This window comes from Felis catus, chromosome B1, assembly GCF_018350175.1.
Source record: "Felis catus isolate Fca126 chromosome B1, F.catus_Fca126_mat1.0, whole genome shotgun sequence".
NCBI lineage: Eukaryota > Metazoa > Chordata > Mammalia > Carnivora > Felidae > Felis > Felis catus.
The window spans coordinates 92,190,190-92,213,019 of NC_058371.1; the positions used below are offsets into that span (position 1 = coordinate 92,190,190).

General features: G+C 41.6%; 1 protein-coding gene and 1 long non-coding RNA gene across 4 annotated transcripts in view; one reads left to right on the forward strand and one right to left on the reverse strand.

Moving 5' to 3' along the window:
• Positions 1-8,720, reverse strand: part of PCDH10 (protocadherin 10) — a 62,265-nt gene extending 53,545 nt beyond the window's left edge. For all 3 annotated transcript variants that reach the window (XM_011281684.4, XM_011281685.4, XM_006930866.5), the window contains exons 1-3: positions 5,149-8,720; positions 3,516-3,574; positions 2,858-2,964 (exon numbers count right to left, since the gene is read on the reverse strand). In XM_011281684.4, coding sequence (XP_011279986.1) covers positions 2,858-2,964; positions 3,516-3,574; positions 5,149-7,779 — 2,797 coding nt within the window. In that variant the 5' untranslated portion in view covers positions 7,780-8,720. The remainder of the gene's footprint in view (positions 1-2,857; positions 2,965-3,515; positions 3,575-5,148) is intronic.
• A 125-nt stretch (positions 8,721-8,845) lies between these two features.
• Positions 8,846-16,120, forward strand: LOC109498975. Its single transcript, XR_002156040.3, has 4 exons — positions 8,846-8,967; positions 10,191-10,282; positions 10,713-10,790; positions 14,992-16,120. It is a non-coding gene; the product is annotated as an uncharacterized LOC109498975 (long non-coding RNA).
• The last annotated feature ends 6,710 nt before the right edge of the window (positions 16,121-22,830 follow it).

Here is a 22,830-nt window from a genome sequence, read left to right on the forward strand (position 1 = left end):
AAATAAATACAAAATAATGCTAACAGAAAAAGAAATCAGGGATAAATAAAAAGTTAGCAAGTTTAAACAGGTGAAGCACTGAGCTAAATAGTGTATATAATGAAATATGGAAGAAGGTACACACTGAAGTAGAGATTTCAGAGTCTGTATCTTTCTAATGTTATTTTTCCATGGCAATCTGGTGTTCTTCCCCTAAAAACTAGCTCAGTGAGATTTGCTGATGTGTATGAATTTTTTTTTTCATATCCTAAACCTGGATATAGACGTGCTATGAATAATATTTCCTAAATATTACACAACTAGAAGATCATCAGTACCTGGCATTACAAGAAAATAAAACAGATGTACTTATTTCCCTGAAATGGGCTTAACTTTTAGGAAATATTGTAGCCACTTGGTGTGAAGTTTATAGGACACAACATCAGTAGGGACTGGAAAAAGTCATTAAGTAAATGGATTTCAATTCTCTGCACTTAGGGTTTCATACTTAAAAAAAGAAAACACTTCAAAATCATTCTTACCATAAAATTAGACATATTAAATCTGATTGCAATTCAGCACACAAAGGTGAGATTACTTCTTAATACAAGCGTGTCATTACAATTCTAAAAGAGCAATTATCGCACTCAGTATGTTGTGCCTGCCTTGTAACTGCCAAGGAAATACAAAAGTAAATTGTTAATTCTGTGATACTTTTCGTGTTTAAGAATGTAAAGACACAGGCAAATTTTACCACTGATAAAGAAAAATACAAACTGCCCTGCTTTTTGGAAATTTTTCCAGTACACAATGTAGCATTTTAATTTTCCTTGTAATGCTTTGACATCTCAAATAATTTGAAAGAAACATTACCGAAATGGCAACAGTGAGTGCCTGTGAAATAAAACAGCTACTGGGAAGACGCATTGATAAGAATATATTCCCATCCATCTTCCAAATTTAACACTTTTTGCAGATGTTTATTCGTTTCTCTTTCTTTGGTTAGGTTATTATGGCTCATTATGTCTGAGGGACGAAACTAATTGAAATGTTCATTGAGATTGGAGTGCTACAGAAAAACAACAACAACAACAACAACAACAACAAAACAAAGCAGAGGGTGGGGGAGTGGGAAAAGAATAAAATGCACCCAAGGAAACATGCACCAGATACTCTGTTTTAATATTAAACATTTTGTTTTAAAAGTTTAAAAAAGGCTAACTTAAATTAGAAACCCTGGAAAAAGAACAGGAATGAGCAATTCTACATGTACAGCTTTTTAAAGATAACAATAAATCATATGCCATATATAGGCCAAAAATGAAAGGGACTTTGTACTCAAATATAAACTTCTGGCAAGATCTGGTTTGTTGTCAGGTTCCCAGACACTAAATAGATGCTCTGTTCACTTAGCGTGAAGGCCCGCAAGGGGCAGGGACCTCCGGGGATTCTTGGCAGTTCTCAAGTCTCATTAGGTCTGCATATTAATGACTTGCAGCAATATAAAGAGACCCTTGAGCAGCCTTTCCCCCCCTCCTCCTGCCTGTGTTTCCCAAGGCTAAGTCAGCCTCAGACACAGCACACATTGGCCAAGTGGGAGGCTTGCAGTAACCACTGCTGCCAGGCGACCGTGGGGTGTGGGCTGCCCTTTGACACACTGCCTCAGCACGGTTTAGAGGTCCACCGAGTGTGTTAAGGAATGTGTGCTCTCTAGGACCAATATTATCTTGAGAATCAGGACTCTCTCACTCTAGGGTTACATCGTTAACCAAAATGGAGCTCAAAAGCATGTGACCAGAGTTGAATCCAGAGGTGGCCCAATGATGGACATTTTTACAAGTCACAAAAGTTAATTCATTCGCCTTTCCATTTCTTTTCGCATGTCAGAAAACCACAAACCTCAAAAAAGAAAAATTAAAAAAAAAAAAATCACCCTATCCTTCTTGGTTGAAAGGCCAACGAGGTGGAAAATCCAACCTCATTTAATCCAACCTCAAATATGAAATCATTTTCATCATTGTAAGGTACGTATTTTATCTTTAAAGTGTCTTCTTTAAGTATTAGTAAGCAGAGTTATCGGCATCCTATAAAACTTAACAGTTAAATTTATATAGACAAAAGTAAAACAAATAAACAATGTAAAACATCTGTGTCACATTGCAACCCCATCAGTGACTATCATTAAGCTCGTATACAAATACACACAGGGTTCAACTTTTGACAGGTCATGGGCCTTATTGAAAATATGAGGAAATCTAGGATGCTCGAGAAAATACACATTATCAAATGTTTCCTAATGTCCTGAAGCCTAAGAACCCAGCATTGGAAACCCTGCTTTCAGGCTATTCATGACTTTTCATCACCATTCCTTCTACCATTCAATACTCAGTGGCTTACAAAATGCACTGCTCTCAAAAGCAAGAAATTTGGATTCTAGTTCCCAATCATCCAATTATTCTCTTGTGACTTTGTACAGTTCAATCAATTTCATTCATCTTCAGCTACCTCATCCATAAACAAGTCTAATAATACCTTAATTGACTAAAGACTGAGGACTGGACCAGGTGAGAAATCTATAGCTCTTTGTATGCAATACAATTGCACTAAAGAACATTACATAAGGAAGAAATAGCTCATATTCTAACATATTTCACAATACATCTCTAGCTTTACCTCTCTGAAGGAACATCAAATTTTTATAATCCTCTTTGAATATACACTTATCAACATAACATGATACCATTTTTTCTGTGGATTTACCAACATTAAACCTACAGAAAATTACCTAGGGCATCATTCTTTCTAGATTTATTTAAAACAACAACAACAACAACAACAAAAATCATAAAAGTCAGCATTGCTCTTTGAACACACTTACCAGCTGACTGGCCGCGGTTGGTGGCATCGTGATCACTATCTCCTTGTTCACTGTCTCCATGACCACTGTCCTTAGAGCTTACTATGTCGGCTTCCTGGAATGCAGAACTAGAAGTACAAAAACGTGAATATTAGAATAAAAAAGGTGAAGAAACACAGAAAACATTCTTCTGCCACCACATGGTCAACAATGGTGCTGCAGATTCATAGACCTCTCAGTTGCCTTTATTTCTGCATAAAGCTGGTTTTCATCACCTTAAACTTAGCTCTTTAAAACTGAGCATAGCAGGTGGTTGAGCCCTTAAGGTGTATCTAGTTTAGCCATTTTCTATGATTAGAGTTATGTATATGTTTATATGATTTTCATAAAAGAGAGTATCCACCTGGAACAGTTAGGGAGACTATCAGAAGCAGCGTAGGCGTGTAAATTGATAAGATATTCAAATATATTCAGTAAGTTGTATATAAATGAAATATGCCCAGATTTTAATGTATTGTCTAGGAACCCCAACATAATCAGCATGTATGTTCTGCCTTAACTGGAAATGCTTTATACATTTTATATTTTAATATTGAATAATACCCCTAATTCCTAATTTTAGTAGGTTGTAAATTGTACACACACCAAGGTAGGAAAAAAAAAAAAAAAGAGTCCATACCTGTTAACTCGGCGAGGTCTGTCAACTAGATAGCTGAGCTCTGCTCGCTGGTGTTTAGTCTAGAAAAAAAATAAATAAATCAAGAGCATTTGAATGCTAAGGGTTTAACTAACAGTCCTTTTTTTGAGGTAAGGAACTGAGTCTAGTTTAAGTAATTGTGTGCATTTTTATGAATTTTCAAGCTATTCTAAGACCTCACCCTAGTGACTGCTGGGTAAGGGGTGGGGGGATATGCAGAGACACTCAATCTAGACTTTCAGTAAAGGTTAAAAAAAAAATTCCAAAAATAAAAAGCCAATTTTAAACGTGTGTATGTGTGTTTTTAAGGAGAGAATGCAAATGACCTCATAGCTAGGGCTCATAAACTATTGTCCCTAATAGAGTCAACCTAGGTAAACTCTACAGTCTTTCTTTCAGTGGCCTAAAACAGTGTTTAGGTGCATACTGGTTGACACAAGAAAAACAGCACGCTCAATAAGCAAAAAGTTTGGATATTTTATGGAATTATTTTGTTGTTTATTTTCAAAATGTGCTTAAGATACAAATGAACTGTACAAATATTCATGAAAGTCAATTAATAATATCTAAGACTCAAATAAAATAACCTGCCAAGAAAGGAATTCATAAAGCCCCCCCCCCCATTCTTTTCCCCCTCCAAACGCCCTCTGCATTCTCCTCCCCCCACCTCCGGCATCCACACACCTTTTTCCGGTCCAAACTTTCTAGTACATAAATCAACCCTGTTCTCCCCCTCCCTCCCACCTTCCAACTTTGCCACTTCTCCATCTTTTAAATAGAAATCGGAATTGACAAGCCAAATTCTTTGAGGAAGAAAGCCAACAGTGATGATTTATCAAGAACAGTGGCAAGAGGTGATTATTAGTTAAAAGATATATTTAAGGTAACAATTGTTTAAGCCTTTCTTTAGTTTACGCTTACAGGGGTTTGTGCCAAAGTAACTTCATTCAAATTCACACTGTGTGGGCCTTGGGTTTCAAGAGCGTCTGTAAATGCTGTCCAGAGCAGAACTGAAGGCTTTTCTGCAACCCGAGTTCAGGGGACAAGGATCTGATAAGTTATTCGCTAAAACATGCATTCGAGTTTAGACGACTGTGCAAAGTTAAACAATCTATAGCTTACTTTTACACGCGACTGAAAGCATCGATAAACAAAGCAAACAGCATTAACTTTATTAACGCCTGGGACAAACGCAAAGAGAAAAAGACCTTTGCCGGTGCCAGCAAGTCCCTCCATCACATTTCCCTCGGTCCCCCTCCTACTTTTCCCTTTACCCTCAGAAAACTGAGAAGGGAAAGGACTGAGAAGGGGTTAGGATTTTAAAGGAACGATGCCCGAGGGAAGAAGGAAGGTCCAAGGTGGCAAAGCACCAAGGGGAGGAAATGAAAGTAAATGTGGAGGGGTGGAGCGCAGAAAATTAGGGACAACACGAAGTTTAGGTTACATACGAAGGGGTGGGATAGCCTCCCCCGCCCAATTCCTGCCCCCACAAAGATACAAAGAAGTTAATATCCTAAATATAAATACAGAGTGCACCAGAGATACAAGGGCCGGGCTAGAGGAGGCTTTCAGATGGAGGAGATGAGAGATGGTGGTCCTTTCGCTTCAGCCTTACCTCGTTGGACAAAATGCTTCCGTTGGAGATGATGTCGGGCTGCTGGTCTGTGTAGCCGGTGACGATGGCCCCGCAGGGGTTGTGCTCAGTGTCCGTACTCCGCGATGGGCTGCAGGGCTTAAGGAACATCAGGTCGGTCTTGGCGGACTCAGGGGTCAGGCAGACCTGGTAGCAGTAATTCTGGTTGTGGTGGTGGGAGCCAAAGCCCCCGGACTCCTCCACCGGCACTTGGGCCGGGTTACTGGGTACGTTGGAGCTTTGAACCAGCATGATGTCCGACTTGCTGAGTTTTTTCTTGCGCGCCCGGGCTTGGCGGCCGCAGCAGGTCGAGCCCCCACCGCCACAGCAGCAGCAGCAGAGGCAGCAGTCACTGGCCAGACAGGTGTAGATGTTCAGCTTCTTCTCTTTTTGGCAACGCACGGCAAGCACGATCATGGCTAGCAGGAATATGAAAGACACCGAGCCCAGCGCAATGATGAGGATGAGGGTGAGGTCCAGCGAGGTCTCCGCGCCGCCGGAGCGGCTGGGGCGCTGATGCTCCCCTGACCCCCCGCTACCGCCCCCGCCCCCTCCCTGGGGCTCCACGGCTCCATCCACCAGCTGCACCACCAGTGTGGCAGTGGAGGACAGGGGCGGCTGCCCGTGGTCGCGCACCTCGATCACCAGCTCGTAAGGCCGCTGGGGGTCGCGCTTGGCCGGCACCCGGCGCGCGGTGCGGAGTTCCCCGGTGCGCCAGTCCATGCGGAAGAGGTTCATTTCGTTGCCCCGCACAATGCTGTAGGTGAGCCGGGCGTTCTCGCCGTCGTCTGCGTCCACTGCGGCCACGCGGGTCAGCAGGTAGCCTGGCTCCGCCGACCGGGGCAGCACCTCCCGCGCTGGAGTCCCGTTGCGCCCAGGCAGGGGCGCCACGATGGCAGGGGCGTTGTCGTTCTGGTCCACGATGAGGATGTTGACGGTGGCGTTACCGGCCAGAGCCTGGGGGCTGCCGGCGTCCCGAGCTTCCACCTGGAAGCTGAAGTCCTTGAGCTGCTCGTAATCGAAGGAGCGCAGGGCGTACAAGTAGCCGTTCTCAGAGTTGATGGACACGTAAGTGAAGACGCTCATGCCCTGGATCTGGCACTCGAGGATAGAGTAGGCTAGCTGGGCGTTGGCGCCCTCGTCGCGGTCTGTGGCGCTTACCGCGTAGATATAGGCGCCGGGCACGTTGTTCTCGGTCACATACACGTCGTAGACCGGCTGGCTAAACCGCGGTGCGTTGTCGTTCACATCTGACACTTGCACCTGGATCGACTTACTGGTGGAGAGCGCCGGCTCGCCCCGGTCCCGAGCCACAACGGTCAGGGTGTAGGAGTCCCCGGCCTCTCGGTCCAGGGGGGCTTCGGTCACGATCGTATAGTAGTTCTTGAAGGAAGACTTGAGGCGGAACGGCACATCCCCCAGCAGCTCGCACTGCACCTGCCCATTCTCCTCGGAGTCGCGGTCGGTCACGCTGAACAGGGCCACCACGGTCCCGGGCGCCGCGCCCTCGCTCACCGCCTCCTTCACCGTGCTGAAGCTGATCTCCGGAGCGTTGTCGTTAGCATCCAGTACTCGCACAAGCACCTTGCAGTGCGCGGGCACCGCGTTGGGGCCCAGGTCCTTGGCTTGTACGTACACTTGGTATACCGGGCTCTCTTCATAGTCTAGCTCTCCGCTCACCTCCAGCCGGCCAGTGCGCGGGGAGAGTCCAAAGAGCTCCCGCGCCCGGGGCGAAATGTGGCTGCTGAAGGAATACACGACTTCGCCATTCTGGCCCTCATCTGGGTCTGTGGCGTTGAGCTGGATTACGAGCGTGCCCGGCGGCGAGTTCTCTGGTAGAGACACAGTGTAGACGGGTTGGTCGAAGGCGGGGACGTTGTCGTTGGAGTCCAGCACTCGGATGGTGAGTAGGGCAGTGCCGGTGCGCTGCTGTTGGGGGGGCAGGCCCCCTCCCCCGCCGCCTCCCCCTCCTTCTCCTCCTCCTCCCCCTCCTCCCCCGTCCACCGCGGTCAGCACGTAGCGGTGCACCGCTTGCTGCTCTCGGTCCAGCGGCTTCTCCAGCACCAGCTCGGCGAATCGGTTGCCATCCCCCTGGGTCTGCACGTCCAGGGAGAAGTAGCTGTTGGGGGTGATCTCGTAGTCGCGCAAGGAGTTGGTGCCCACGTCTGGGTCGAATGCGCTCTCCAGCGGGAAGCGGGTGCCCGGCGTGGCGCTCTCAGAGATCTCCACAGTCAGGTCCGGCTCCGGGAAGGAGGGGGGGTTGTCATTGATGTCCAGCACCTCGATCTCCACACGGAAGAGCTCGAGGGGGTTCTCCAGGAAGACCTCCAGGTGCAGGACGCAGGACGGGCTCTGCTTGCAGATTTGCTCGCGGTCGATCTTCTCGTTCACGTACAGCACCCCGGTCTCCAGGTTGAGGTCCAAGTAAGGGGTCCGCGAGTTGGGCACCGTTTGAAACCTGCGAGCTGAAAGTTTTGTAATGTCCAAGCCCAGATCTTCAGCGATATTCCCCACGAAAGTGCCATGTTCCTGCTCCTCCTGCACTGTGTAGTGAAGCTGGGAAAAGACTCCTTCCACCATCCAGAGCAAGGCAAAGAATAATAGCACAATCATCTCCAAAGGGAAAGGAAGCAGCTTCCCGCAGCCAGTCAGCCACCCAATCACCTCCCCCACCACCACGAAAAAAAAAAAAAATCTTAAAAAAAAAAAAAAAACAAATAAAAGTGCGCTGTGTGGGGGGCTCCTGTGGCTTTCTGTCCTGAAAAATCTTATTCCTTTTGCTTCATTTTAGGGCTTCCCCCAACTCAGCCTCATTTTTCAATCTTAGCGCAGGAAGGGTGACAGGCGTCCCCTTTCCTCATCGGTAATCTTCCCACTGACCAATTAATAAAATAATAATACAATAGTCAGCGTCCTTTATTCCGACAGTCTTGGCGCAACGCGGCGCTGGCAAATCCCAAGGAGGAAATTTCGATATTTCAAGACTGTCCTCGGTTTGTCTTCTTGCTGATGGGAGGAGAAGGAGGAGGAGGAAAAGAAGGAGGGGGAGGAGGAGGAGGAGGAGGTGGTGGTGGTGGCGGTGGTGGTGATGGTGATGGTGGAGGAAGATGAGGAGGAGGAAGATGAAGAGGAAGAGGAGAAGGAAGAGGAGACGCTGCTGGCACCGCTGAACATGCCTCAATGTCAACGGCTGGCAAATGCAAAAGGGCTTAAAAACAGCAAGAGAATTTTTTGCCGGAAAAACATAGAACGGCTCTGCAGCATAAAACTTTCATTCTCTTCATTTCTCCGGATGGATGTTCTTCTTGGCATTTTCTCCTCTTTCGCTTTATTTGTATTTTTTGGCTCTCATAGTTCTGTCTTTCTCTGTCCTCATCTCCAGCATCATTTGCCTCTCTAGAAGTGTGATGAGCGGCTTCTTTCCTGCTGTTTTCTTCCCAAGCCTCTTTCCCTCTAACCTGTCTCTCTTCCTTCCAGTCTTTCCCTCCTCCTGCTTCAGTCCTAGAGACTGTGATCTCGGCTGGCAGTTTCTGAGCTCCGAGCGCTCCGCTTTTCTGTTTTTGCGCAGCGCCCTCATTCTGCCAACCAATCGCTGAGGAGCACCACCCACCGAGCCACCGCTAACTGGCAGATCTGGCTGTCAATCATGAGCGTCACTCGGCAGCCGGGAGGGGTGGGATGGAACCCGCGTTCGGGCGGGCTGCCGGGGTGAGTGTGAGTGTGAGAGTGAGAACAGCCCGGCAGGTCCCGAGGCGCTGGCTGGGGACTGTGCCGAGGAAAGTTCCCAGTCCCCAGCCGCAGGTAATGGAGAGGGAATAGAGAGGTTCCCCTGTTTGCATCAGCAAATGCGAAAACATAATAGCAACAGCAGCGGTATCCTCTCCCAGGAGCGGGGTTTCCAATGACGCTAACATTCTTTTTCCTTTAAGGTGTTTTCCTTTACTACCGATCGTGGAAATAAATCACCGAGAAGGGGAAAAGTTGCAGAGGGGCCGCTAACTGACAGGGGTTACCTAACGAAGGGGCTCTGGCCGAGACTGCCTGTACGATTTTAAAAAAGGGATATAACATGGGTTGTGTCAAACTAAGCGGGAGGGTCTATCGGGGCTGGATGCAGCGGAGTGAGGCAGTTGGGGCGTGGGGCGGAGGTGGGTCCTGAAAAGCCGAGGAATTCACGCCGGGAGATGTGGGCTGGCAGCTACTATACATGTGCAGACGCGTTAGACGTGCCTCTGCCCTTCTTCAGTGTATATCCGTAACATTCTTACCAAACAGATTATCTCCCCTGGGGACCTAGTTAGGGCTACGAGCGCTTTGATCAATGACTGAGGAATTCCATTTGAGCACTACCTGCAAGCACGCTAGCCTAACGCCCGACTCGCTGGCAACCGAGCGCCGCTGGGCGCTGTAAGGCGCCTCGGGTATCCCTGCGCCTCGCCCTGCCAAGTGCTTCGCTGCGGCGGCGCGCACGGGCTATTTTCTGCTTTTTGTGACATTTGGAGATCCCCTTCCCCGCCCCCATTATAGACCCGGGCAGCGATTCTTGCCCAGTTTGGGGCAAGACCGCTGGGTGAAAACGGCGGGGCTGCTGAGAACACGCGCAGGGGTGGGGGTGGGTAGGCGGGCAGGGGCTGAGCACATGCGGGGCCCGAGTCTGTGCCTCTGCGGTTATCAGCGAAGGCGCTCGCACACTGACGGCGCTCGCATCCATCCTCCCCCATGCCGGAACACAGGTCTGTGAAAGCCCCAGCGGAGTCCCGAACCCCCCACCCGGATCTCGAAGGATGCGCTTGACGAACTCTGAGGGCCCACTGCCGTGGCGCGGGGGCAAAGCAGAGCATGCATGCATCCACTTCTTGTGAAGTTAAAATACAGCGCGAACTCTTGTTAGAGAGTGGAATGAATGTCCATTCTCCGAGAAAAAAGATTTTTAAAAGCATGTTTTTATACTAATTAATGGGCTGCACGGGGGTTGTTTATTCACTAAAGCTGCCCCAGTTTAGTCTTCTTATGCCACAATATAGGACGATCCCTCGCGGCTTCCTGGTAATGAATGACCCGAGGGTAACACCAACACAACCTTCGAGAAAAGGCGGACCATTTCCCCAAGCCCGAGGTACGTTTTCATCTCTTCTTGATAGGGAATTAAGCAGAGCAAGTGTCCACGGGCGTGATTGCAGACGGAGGCATGCCTCTGTGAGTCCCGAGAGTGCGTGTCTACTGCCCTGCCCCCCCCCCATCCGCCACCACCCCCCCTCCGCCCCGGGCTCTTTCATGGAGATGGGTCGTGCCTTTGAGCGGTTGGAAGGAAAGGATGCCAGCAAAAATGGCTAATCCTTTTTCAGCTGCAGTAAATTGACTACTGGCCATAGCCAAGAGAAAACCGCTGCAGTTAAAATGATTTTAGCATCACGTCTACTGCTGAGAATGGAATGGCAGTTTATAAAAACGACCTGTGGATCAATGAAAAGGAGATTATAGTATATCTGAATATTAATAACGGCATTGCATCTGTACTTTCCACCCTTCCCCCCCTTTTTCTTTAGATCTGCAGGACTGAAATGAAATATTTTGAGCTCTTCTAGCTGACTCATCAGAATCCTGGAGCATTTTTTAAAATGACGGTAATTTTCTAATGTTTTCATTTATACATATGGAAACACTTGTGTGTGCGCGCGCGTGTGCACGCGTGTTTGCGTGTGAGAGACGTGTGGCTGAATGACAATGCAGATCTGAAACTGTTTGGGGAAGAGGGTTTGTGTTTTCAAAACGTGGATGAAGTTTGGGCGGACTTGAGGCGTTCTCTGAGAGCCAAAGAGCTTCCAGAGGTGGAGATGAGAACGTGGAGAGATGGCCAGATTTGCCTGTAAATAATCACTACATCCACTGTAACACTTGAGCTGCTTTTTTTTTCTTTCTTTTTTTTTTTTTTTTTTTTTTTTTTTTTTGGAGCTGTTGTGTTTGAGCCGGGAACTCTCTCGCAAACGTGGGTTACAGGCGTCTCCTAGCGGCGAAAGCAGCATAGGGCAAGCCAGAGAATTTTGCTTTGGAGCTCCCATTCCGCAGGGTTCGCCTGTTGGGGGCTCTGCAGGATTTCTTGGGTCACAGAGGCCTGTGTCCGCGCAGGCGACGCCGGCCCGGGCCCTCTAGAGGTCTCGCCTCTCGAACTTCTAGTCTCTAAGGCTCCCCTGGACCCTCAGGGTGACAGCGGGGTCTTCTGCTAGGGGGAACAGACCCGAGCCCGGCCTTGTCTTCCTTCTAGGTAGCTCCAGCCAAAGACAACTGCGAGAGCATTTTGTTCCGAACAAGATTCAGATACTGGCATTAATAGCCTTTTCCGCTTCTTTATCCTGGAACCATAAAACAGCCCCACCCCGTCACCTACAAAACAACAGCCTTTTAAAAATGCCTCTTAATTCCTTTTTCTTTTACGTGTCCTTCGGTGGACCCCAGAATTTAGTGAAGCCATGATTAAGTAAATAAGAGCCTCGGTGGTGGGGTTCACGACCTCTTTGAAGTGCGGAACATGGTGTAATAAACCGCGTCTCTCTATCCCCCTTCCCCCATTACTGGACCCGGAAGGGAGCAGTGATACCTATGGAGCACCTCCCTACCCCTACCTCCAACACCTTCTCCAGGGGAGCCAACCGTCTGGGCTAAAACAAATTGCATCCTAAATCAGAGTGGGAAAGCAGTAATTATTATTTCGAGAGGTGTATCAAAATCAATTTTCATAAAAGTCCTGGTTGGTGTATGAGAGTGATAATGCACATTCGTGTGTTTCATTGGCCTCTAAGTGCAGCAGAAATTGGGGGGTGCAAAGGATCCCACAAATGCTTTTTATATACATAGTTAGAAACTTTGAAACTAGGTAACAGGGTTGCTTTCTTTCTTACCCTTTTGTGGAAAAAGCGGGAGGGAAACAAGTTTGTTAACCAGCGGTTGGATAAATGAGTGTTTGCAGTGATTTAACTTGACTTGAAAGCAATTTGTTTCTAAATCCTCTTATTATTGCAGTGTGCCCAGAGCTTTGAGAGAAGATTTTTTTTTAAAGAAATGAAAGAAAAAAAAATTTAAATTGTCAATAAGAAGTCTTTCAAACACCAGACCTGGCCAGGATTGAGGTAGATGGTTCCTGGCATTTGCCATTCGCAGCAAGGAGAGTGCAGAGAGCAATCACAAAGGACCTGGACTGCGTTGCATCTCTTATGGCTATGAAATAGGTTTATTTGTGGTAGTGCAACCTAACTTTAGAGGTGGAAAGTTTTGGAGCCAAAGCCAGGGACGCTGATATTTTTGTTCATCTAGTTATAGAGACAATGTTGACTAAGTTTCTAGAAAAGATTGATAGCATATTGTAAGCATTTAGGTAACTCCTTAGTTACTGTGTTGTAATGCTCTCAACTCAACAGAGAACAAACTAATACATATTTTGGGGACTGGGAATACTAGATATTCCATTAAAGCATTACTTGATATTCAAAGTAGAAATGTTCTTCTCCATTTTGTTTAACCTCGTTAATATTGGTACGGCTTCACATTTCAGTGTCTTTTCAGTTATCAGTCAGGGCCAGCATTTTGTTAAACTCTAAACAGTGAATTAAAAGCACTGATGAGCTGAAGCAGCCCTCTAATGCAAAATGACAAATTGCACTTAAGCAATACATGAAGAAGAAAATGATTTATGGATTTTTACAATGGTCTGAGCAAATGAAAGCAACATGAATTATACATCCTAATGCTCACGATATCATTTTCTAATAATACTGTTTCAGTTCAGATGCTACACTCTCATCCTTTCTATAAGAGATATTGATCAATAAGAGGTCCAGGAATATTTTTAAATTAGGCAATGGTGTCCGATATGGGTTCCAGATATATATTTTTTTCCCCGAGTGTGGGTGGTGAACATTTAACATACTAACATTCCGGTCAGTTCCTTCACATACTGTATCACTGAGTGATAAATAGTCTTTGGGAAACTAATGTTTTGTTCCACACCTTCTTTCAGAATGCAAATAAATAGATCTAATTTAGAATGACAATCCTTATTATGTCATGACCTCTTTCTCTGAAAATCAAAGTGTGTAATCTCATCTTACCTTTTTCTGTCATTGCTTTGGATATTGAAAAATCTGATTTCTCAAAAATGTCTCTTATCTTCTTCATCTGTTTCATCCTATTTTTCCAGAACATTGTTTACTTCCTTAGTGTGTTAAAGACACACCTGAATTAGTAAAAAGGTCATATGCCTTAGTTTTATTTTGGCCTTAGTAGACAGAATAGTTCTTTTGGCCATCTTAAATTACAGAAAAAAAAAATCAATCAGATAAAATTTTATGTGATGTTTGTTTTTTGAATCTGGAAAAAAAAATCTAGTTACCTCTATGTTATGATGGGTGACTGCTCCCAGCACTTTTATTTAACCATTTGTGTCTTATGTAAGTATTTTAGCGTGTGGGTAGAATTTTAAGAGAAGATAGTATCTTTGCTGTATTACACATTTAACCTCAGGAAACTTCTAATTACCCAGAGGCCTCTACAGTCACATTGTTAGGACTAATCTTAATTGTCCAGGTAGAAAAAGAAAAAGAAGAAGAAAAAAAAATGAATCACAGCTTTTGCTTTTGATAGCATTCATATCACTCTTACTGAAAGTTTACTGAAATCAATGATATTATTAGGATTGTGAGTAAGAACTACAAGACATCACATTTAAAAAGCAAGCTGTTTTGCTAACATGAATGCCATGTGGGTTTTACTGATGGGGTCCAGAGGTAGAAATGAAGCTTTGAACATTTAGATCGGTTCAGAACAATTTCAAAAATTAATTGCAAGCCCTGATTAAGTTTGTCTGAGTAAGAAAAAAGGTATCTAGAATTCTGTGTTTTTTCTTCACCAGTGTGTTTGCTTCTTATCTGACAGTGATACAGTCAGCATAATGCTAGTGTTTATTTGGCAAGTATAAATTGTTTTCTTAAGGGGAAGCCCCTTGAGTTTATAAATACAGAATGAGATTATCCAAATTTTGATAATCCACAAGCATCCACATTGATAATCCACAAACCACAGCATTATTTTCTGAAGAGTTTGAAAATGTTATTGGAGACAGTCACCATGCAAAGAATATCAAACATAACTTGAGAATTATATTAGTAATTAGTAATTGGAATTATAATAGTAAACAGAACAAATAGATACTTCAATAAAAACATTATCTATCTCAGTTTGACTGGCTAGTTAGTGTCATTTTTTGTGTTAGAAACTTGATTTTCATCATGCCTCATTTAAATGGGCCTGGGAACACTATACTGTAATATTCTTTATTTTATTACAGTTTTGATTTTTTTTAAGTGAAACTGGATAATTAACTTTAAAGAGCCAATGTATTCCAAGCATTCTTACATAAGTTATCATAACCTCCCATATCTAAAGGTATTATTATTTCAATATCATAGGTAAAGATAATAAGGATGTTCAGAATTTAAGTAACTCACCAAATCAATACAAAACTCAAATCCATACCTCTTGATGCTAATGTTGAAGCTCATTTTTCTACAACATGATGTTTCTCTAGTTCGAGTTAGATTCACTTAAAAAGTAAAAAAAAAAAAAAAAAAGAACTAATTTAGAAGTGGGGTTCATTCAGATTTTGTACTGACAAGAATACAGCTTTCATCATAGTCAAATGGCTAGTACATCATTGAGTTGAGCCATGGAAATGTATTTAAGGAGGTGTTTTGTGTGTGTGCATATGCAGCGGGGGCACAGGGCATTGTCAGGAAACCGAAACTTGAATTTCATGTTTTTTTTTTTTTTTTCTAGAGTGAATAGACTATAAGCAGCCATCTCTTTCTCATGCAGTCCAGCCTGAAATGGAAATTGTAGGTTTTAATGATTGAAAATGGAAATTGATACAACACACGTGCCCAAGAGAAATGCATCTCCAGTTCCTTCAGTCCTGAAAGATAGGTTGTTGATCAGCGGTCCCAGAAGCATTGCCTTGAGTTCTCAGAGTTTGTTAAAAGCTAGGGGAAAAAAAAAAAAAAGTGTAATCACTCTATACAGTGCAAATATCTGTGTTTATTTTGTATATATTTCTGGTCTTTAAAAGGGAAATTCTGTTTCAACTATCATTTGACACTAACTTCTTCAATGTTGCTCAGAAAATATTGTTTTAATTTGAAATTTCAAAGTTAAACAAATTTATTTGACCATCTTGTGCCAGCAGAAAATGGAAAGAAACAACTTTAAAATGCTCTTAAATGCAGAAAGAAATAATCAAAAGAAGATGATTTGGAATCTTATATACCTACTGTAAGTAAAGTATGTATTATTATTTTGATAATAAGTACTGACAGAGGAACAATATTGTGTTTCTTTTAGAAGAGTACTTGGTAATTCAGGGTATGTGTATTGGATGCCCTACAGGGTAGGTTCTATATGTGACTCATTTCTAAAGGCACCCAACTATGGCAGACAATGATACAGTAAATTATGAAGAACATAAACTTGAGAATTAAGCCAAATTGGGCTCAAATCCCTGCTTCTCAAAATATGTGAACTTGGGCACACTACTTAACTTCTTTGAAACTCTGTCAAAGTGTGTCAAACATGCTGAACATCTGTTAAAATATGATGATATATTGACCTTGTTGAGTCATTGTGAGGCTTACCTGAAATGTTATATGTAAAATTCTTGGCCTGTAGTAGACTCTCAGTCAGTGTTAAATATTTTGATAGCCAGATGTTTTGAATGAGGTATCCTGAAATAAGATAATTATGGAGAATAATTGGCATTGATTTTCCTAGTGGTTTTATTTCCTTCATGAAACACAAACTAAAGAATTTACTTTGAGGTGCAAAAACAGTTTAACATTGTTCCTATTTTACGGAAATTATAATTTTGAAGAATTGGATGCAAATAATGAATGAAGAAGACTAAACTAACAAAATTTTAATTAGGTACCAAGACATAAAAATCAGTAATGACCTTTATTTCATAATCATGTTTTATATTGAAACTTTTATTTACTTTTTCCCAGATAAGTTTACATTTTCTATAAGCTTTAATTTATATGATAATACTAATATGTAGATAGATTTTTAAAATCATCTTGATAAGAACATGGCTCTTTCGTTGCAAAAATATTTTTCTTCTATATTTGTCGCAATTTTAGGATTAAAGTACTCTTATTTGATAGATTCGCTTATCTTTCTTCCAGTTCCTTGATGTAAAGCCTTAATACCTTCTACTCTATCCATGCCGTTGAGTACTAAAATTCTTAAAATTAAAAACAAATTAGTGAAAATCAGTGACTGAAAATAGAATGAGTTTATTAGAATGACCAATTCTGAGTGTCAAGCCTCAATTGTATTTGACTTTCTCTTTAGCATTCTCTTCCTTGCAATTTCTCTGCCTAGTTTTGCTGTTAGTATTCTCTTCAGTAGCTTCTTATAAGTTTAGAAGCAAAAGCATGCACTGGTGCTGTTATGATAGGAGCACAGCCATAGGAATACTGAAATAATAGGAAAAAAAATGTAGGGGGAGCCTGGGTGGCTCAGTCGGTTAAACATCTGGCTTTGGCTCAGGTCATGATCTTGCGGTTGGTGAGTTTGAGCCCCGCATTGAGCTGTGTGTGCTGACAGGTCAGAGCCTGGAGCCTGCTTCAGATTCTGTGTCTCCCTCTCTCTCTCTGCCCCTCCCCTGCTCATGTTCTATCTCTGTCTCTCTCTCAAAAATAAACATTAAAAAAAATTAAAAAAGCAAAAAATTTAAATCATGGGTATATTTTTTTAAGGATTCACGCTCAATGTGATAAATAAAGAATATACATTAACAGGTCTGAACATTGAACAGTATGAAAATAAACCTGTTAAAACATATAATGACTATAAATGTTGAGTGCACGGAGAATAAAGAAAAGACTAGAATAACACCAATTAGGTAAGCAAAAATTTCTAGAAAAGGGCAGTTTTGTTACTGTTTTAAAGACAACAGTGATATGGGTTAGTAGAAAGACTTATCTGAAGTGAGAAGGACTTGCACAGTGAGGAAGTGAAGGCAGTGACAGCATAAAGCTTTTCTTACAGAGATCATCAAACAACAAATTAATCTTTTCAATTACGGGGCAACATCCTGGCTTTGGACTCAGTTTATCCTGGCTTTGGACTCAATCTCATTGGAGATTGGCTTAAATCTCCAATGTCAGGAGGCCTTAATTTTATTTCATTAGATTTTCCCCTCCCCATCACCACATGCAAGAACTTGACCAAATTTAAGGTCAGCAGAGAAGGGTGAGATCCTCATTCAGCATTCATACCTGAGTAATGCTTTGGGTATGATTTGGGCCAATAGCCAACTTTATCCTTAGAATTATGATAAAACCTAATATTATTGCTTGTTCATTAGCATATATATTTGAGGACCTTGGCCGCTGTTGCTAATCTAATGATGAAGTGCTGATTGCTGATTTTCGCCAACCATTTTTTAACCTTGCCTAGTCAGACTACCTAAGTATTGAATTTACCAAGAACATATTGTCATTCTGCTGAACAGGATAAGAGAGAGTACTGTTTAAGCCCAAGGAACCTAACAAACGTTCAGCTGAATGGTCACATTTTTGATGAAATTGTTGGCTGCATAACCAGTACTTAATAAAGATGTGCTGCTAAACACATGAATGCTTGACCTTTTCACTTTCTGCTATTATTCATCTTAAAAGATATTTCTAAGATACTTCACTCAATTCCACAATATATGTTTTTAATAATCTGTATTTGAAAAAGGTCTTTTCAAGTAGATTATTGCTAAGAAACCTAATACGGAAAGCCCATGGTACGAGTGTGTTAAAAACACTTTATCTCTTACTTTCCACTAATGAAATGCATGTCTTCTCTCTCCAATTGCTATCATTATGATTTTCTTTGTTGTCTAATGTTAATCTTATTTTCTATTTACTGCATTGACTGTATGAATATGAATAGAGTAAGCAAAAAAGCCAATATTCTGGATTGTTTTATTTCTTTTATAAGGTCATGATGATAAGGTAAGAAGGAGTCCTCTGTGATTAGAATGTTAGATGTTAAGGGTAAACAGAGAGGGAGATGGGAGAACATTTGCTGCCTTAGGTAGAATCGGGAGATACTATAATTTAGAAGAGTATTTCAGGGTTAATTTAAAAAGAAATGTTGATTAACTTTGTGGACTCAAAGCAATATACTGAATTTCAAGCCAGAGGGGACACTGTCTTGCTCCTAGCTTCTCATTTCTTCAATCTCCTGAAATGGAATTATGTCACTTCAAAAAAAAAAAAAAAAGGCTATTAGTTGCATATATATATATATATATATATATATATATATATATATGCATTTCCATATTCCCCAGCTTCTTCATTCCATATTATGACACTTATATTATGTTATGGTTTAGATATTATGGAGTTTGGATATAATTCTGTAATTAGGCTCACAACTATTTTGCACATGCAAGATTAAGAGTAATCCTGTGAGGTTTTTCACAGGCTAATAAAGTCAGGATTAGTTGACCAGAGTGAAAGGATTTAAGTATAAAGGTAAAGTACACACGGTAGGGAAAAAAAAAAAAGTATAGTAGTTAAAACTATGTTTTTTGGTATTAAGAAAATAAAAACATATCAGTGAAACAGGGCAGATGACACAACTTCAGGTGATATAGAAGTTTGCTTGGTTTAAAATGGAGAAATTTCGTGTCTGTTGTGAAAAGAAAGGTTTAGTTTTTCATCTTTCATGATATACAAAGATGAATTCCCACTGGATTTGAGCATTAATTAAAAAAATATAAAACCATGGGCTAACTAGATCTATGATAGCATCTGTCAAAAAAAAAAAAAAAAAAAGAGGTAAATGGAGGAAAGTGCAAATACCAGAAATTTAGTTTATTCAGGAATAGCAGAAGAATTGCACAGGGAAGGCAAAAGGTAGGAACCTTTTGCAAAGTCTGAGTGCCTAGGGAGGCTGCATTTATCTGGGAGGAGCCCAAAGAGCAGGGAGTCCAGCCAGAGTCCAAGCAGTGAGTTTATTGGCTTAAGAAGGGGGATAGATTCTTTGCAGATGTTCCTTGGCTGGAAGAGAAGTTTCAGTCTTCTGTAAATAGGGGATTTACAGGGACAGCCTTCTAGTTCTTCAGTTGTGTGTCCCTTAGAGTGCATGGGTGAGATGCTCTGTTTCAGAGGCTCCATTGGTGCTTTCGATTGGAATCCTTTCACATGTGAAACATTTACATCACTCCAGGTTCTTGTTACAGGGCTTACCATTGTGCTGTTCAGGTCCACTCCTGAAGGCAAGTAAGAGAATTTCCCAAACAAATATGTGAGAGACCGCAGAAATTTTGCTCTTCCCACGAAGTGAGGCACTCAAATGGTGAGCAGGAGCCCTCTCCTGAGACCTGCTCATTCACTCCTAGGAGCCCCTGTTGACTGAAACCACTGATGGTGGCAACAGATGGAGGTTCTGGAAGGGGAAATCAAGGTTGTAATTATATGGACCTCTCTTAATTGCAGTATGAGGTGTTTTTTTTTTTTTAAGTTTGTTTGTTTATTTATCTATTTAGAAAGAGAGCTAGCATGTGCACACCCAGAGAGAGGAGGGAGAGGCTCTGTCAGCGCAGAGCCTAACATGGGACTTCAACTCATGAACCCTGGGATCACGACCTGAGCAGAGATCAACAGTCTGCCTTTAACTGACTGAACCAAGTGCCCCTACATGGTGAGTTCCTTTTGACAATGATGTGGGAAGACGGGAATTAAGATTGTTACCCTTTCAATAATTTCCTCATTAACAGGATTTTAAAACTTCCCAATTTTTAGTGTTGATATCCCAGAAACTCTAAGAGGCTTGTTTCAGTTAGAGAGTCCTGAGATAATAACCCGTTTTTCACATTCCAACTGGAGAGTATTTCTAACCTGCATAAAGAGCTTTGACAATGTCTTCTGATTGGAAAACTAAGTTACTAGTTGTTTTATGGTTCTTACTGAAATTCACATTAATATTTGTCTAAAAGGTTTTTGACTTTTCAGTTATTTATGTTTTAGTATAGCATTCCTTATTTGAGTAACTATTTTTCTAGAATTAAATGTATAAAATAGTATTTCTCTCTGAAAGGCAAAAAAATGAGTAAATATCAACCAAGAGCATGTGATTTATTTATCTTAAAAATCTACTGATCTTCGTCATAATTCTTTTTAATAGCACACCCAAATTAATCTGGGATGGGAAAATTCATTTACAATTTTAAAATAAATGCCCGTTTAAAAAGTTCCCTTCTTCCTCACCCTTAAAATTAGTAGTTTGGATTTAGCTGGTTTTCTCATAATTTATGTAACATTTTTATGTTTAAAATAAGGACATGCACGAGAGCATGAGATCTGATTCATAGATTGGAGAGTCTAACAAGAACAATTTATTTCTGTGCACTTAAATTTTACATATGAAGAATTTTAGGTGTAAAGGCAGCAATGTTACTGACTTTATAGTTTTATTCCAACTTTAATAATTGTGGGTAAAATGGATTAAAAAGTAAAGGTCACAGCATTTAAGAATATCTTTTTAATATGGTGCTGTTCTCTTAAATTGCTGATGATCACAGAGTCCCTGCTGATTTATATTGTGTTCAGCAACATTTGCAAATTTTCTTTTTCTTTTTTTTTTTATCTGAGAAGAATGTGTTATATTTCAGTGAATTATAGGTGGCAGTATACACAGCTAAATTCTATGTTTTATTGCAGGTAGATAGAAGATATCTCAGTTGGTTAGCAATTTCATATTTAAGCTTATTGCAATTTTAACTCCCATTCTAAACTCCCCCTTCCTCTTTGTTATTAATATAAGAACATCAAATAAACTCTCACAAATAAGAGAATGCTCTTGGAAAGTATTTTAAATCTCAGGTTTATTCTGACAGATACAAAGTATTGTTTGTAATGTTATTAAAGATACATTACAAAGAGTGTAATAGTCACTGACCAGTTGACTTAATATTAACATCAGAATTTTAAAGCTTAAAGCCTTCTTAGAATTACATATCAAGCCAGTGACAAGAGAATTTTTTATTCTGTCTCTGCCTCTTCTGTTTTAAAAGTTACAAGCAAATGTGTTTTGACTGCTAAGTTGTAAAAATTCAATACTTTCTTGATTTACTATCTTGAGGTGTGATATCTATCTTTGAGAATAAGTACAAAATTGCTATTCTTTATGCCTCATATCCACTCCAAAAGCATTATATCCATGAGTATAATAAAATTATACATGATATAGAGAAAGAGAAAACTTTAAATTGATGATCAATAGCCAGAGTGTGTCGTCTCATGGAGAATAAGAACCTTAGGCAGTAAAGTGGTCTATTGACACCATGCCTTCCAGAACTTTTCACAAGTGAATCCAGAGGTTTTAGGAAGGTTACTGAGAGACACGTGGGGTTGGAAGATGGGGCAGAGAGAGTGGAGGTGAGAGCCAAAGAGGCAAGCAGGTCAAACTCTGGTGCCCTGCAATTTTCCTGTTGTTTTGTTTTACCTATTGAACTTTGTAAACTAACCTCTTTCCCTTCTAAACTAAAATCATCTTATCTAATTCAAAATCCTCATGTTTAGAGCAGGTAATTGAGAATGGAGTAGATTCAGACACTTGCTAAGGGTCAAGTCAATAATTAGCAGTGTAGGGCTGACATTATGAATACTAACCACTGTACTGCTAACCAAGTAAGCGGTATTTACTTTGTATATGTGTTTTCTCCAGAGTCTTTTTTTTTTTTACGTTCATTTATTTATTTTGAGAGAGAGAGAGAGAGAGAGAGAGAGAGAGAGAGAGAGAGAGAGAGAGAGAGAAAGAGGGAGAGAGAATCCCAAGCAGGTCTGGATCCCAGGAATTGCAAGAACATGACCTGAGTCCAATGCTTAAGCGACTGAGCCACCCACACGCCCCTCCAGTGTGGCTTTTTATGTCTGTTTGCTGACTTGCTTTGTTTGTCCCTTTCCCCACCATAACTTGTTTATTCATTTTAATGCATCCAATTACTTTGCAAATTTTGGCCTATATAGTAGCTTGTAACTTTCAAATAGATATGCTTGCTTGCAAATGTTCATGTTAATGCTGGGCAATTGTTTTAGGATCATTTAGTTCTCTCAAGCTGATATTTAAGCATTATTAATTCTAATAAGAAATAAGTAGACTTAGAGAAATTCAGAGAGAAACTATTCATTTTTTTTTTCTCTTTCAAGGTCAGTAAGATAAGTTCTCAAAACTTGAATGTTTCTTAAGTACTTGCCAACGGATTTTATTGTTTTTTGATAAGATGTAGTTCTCTAGCATTTGGAAGTATGAATATCTTTAAGCATTTGGAGTTTAAAATAGGCATAAACCGGGGCGCCTGGGTGGCGCAGTCGGTAAAGCGTCCGACTTCAGCCAGGTCACGATCTCGCGGTCTGTGAGTTCGAGCCCCGCATCGGGCTCCGGGCTGATGGCTCAGAGCCTGGAGCCTGTTTCCGATTCTGTGTCTCCCTCTCTCTCTGCCCCTCCCCCGTTCATGCTCTATCTCTCTCTGTCCCAAAAATAAAAATAATAATAATAAAAAAAAAACGTTGAAAAAAAAAAGAAAAAAAAAAAGAAAATAGGCATAAACCTGTAGAA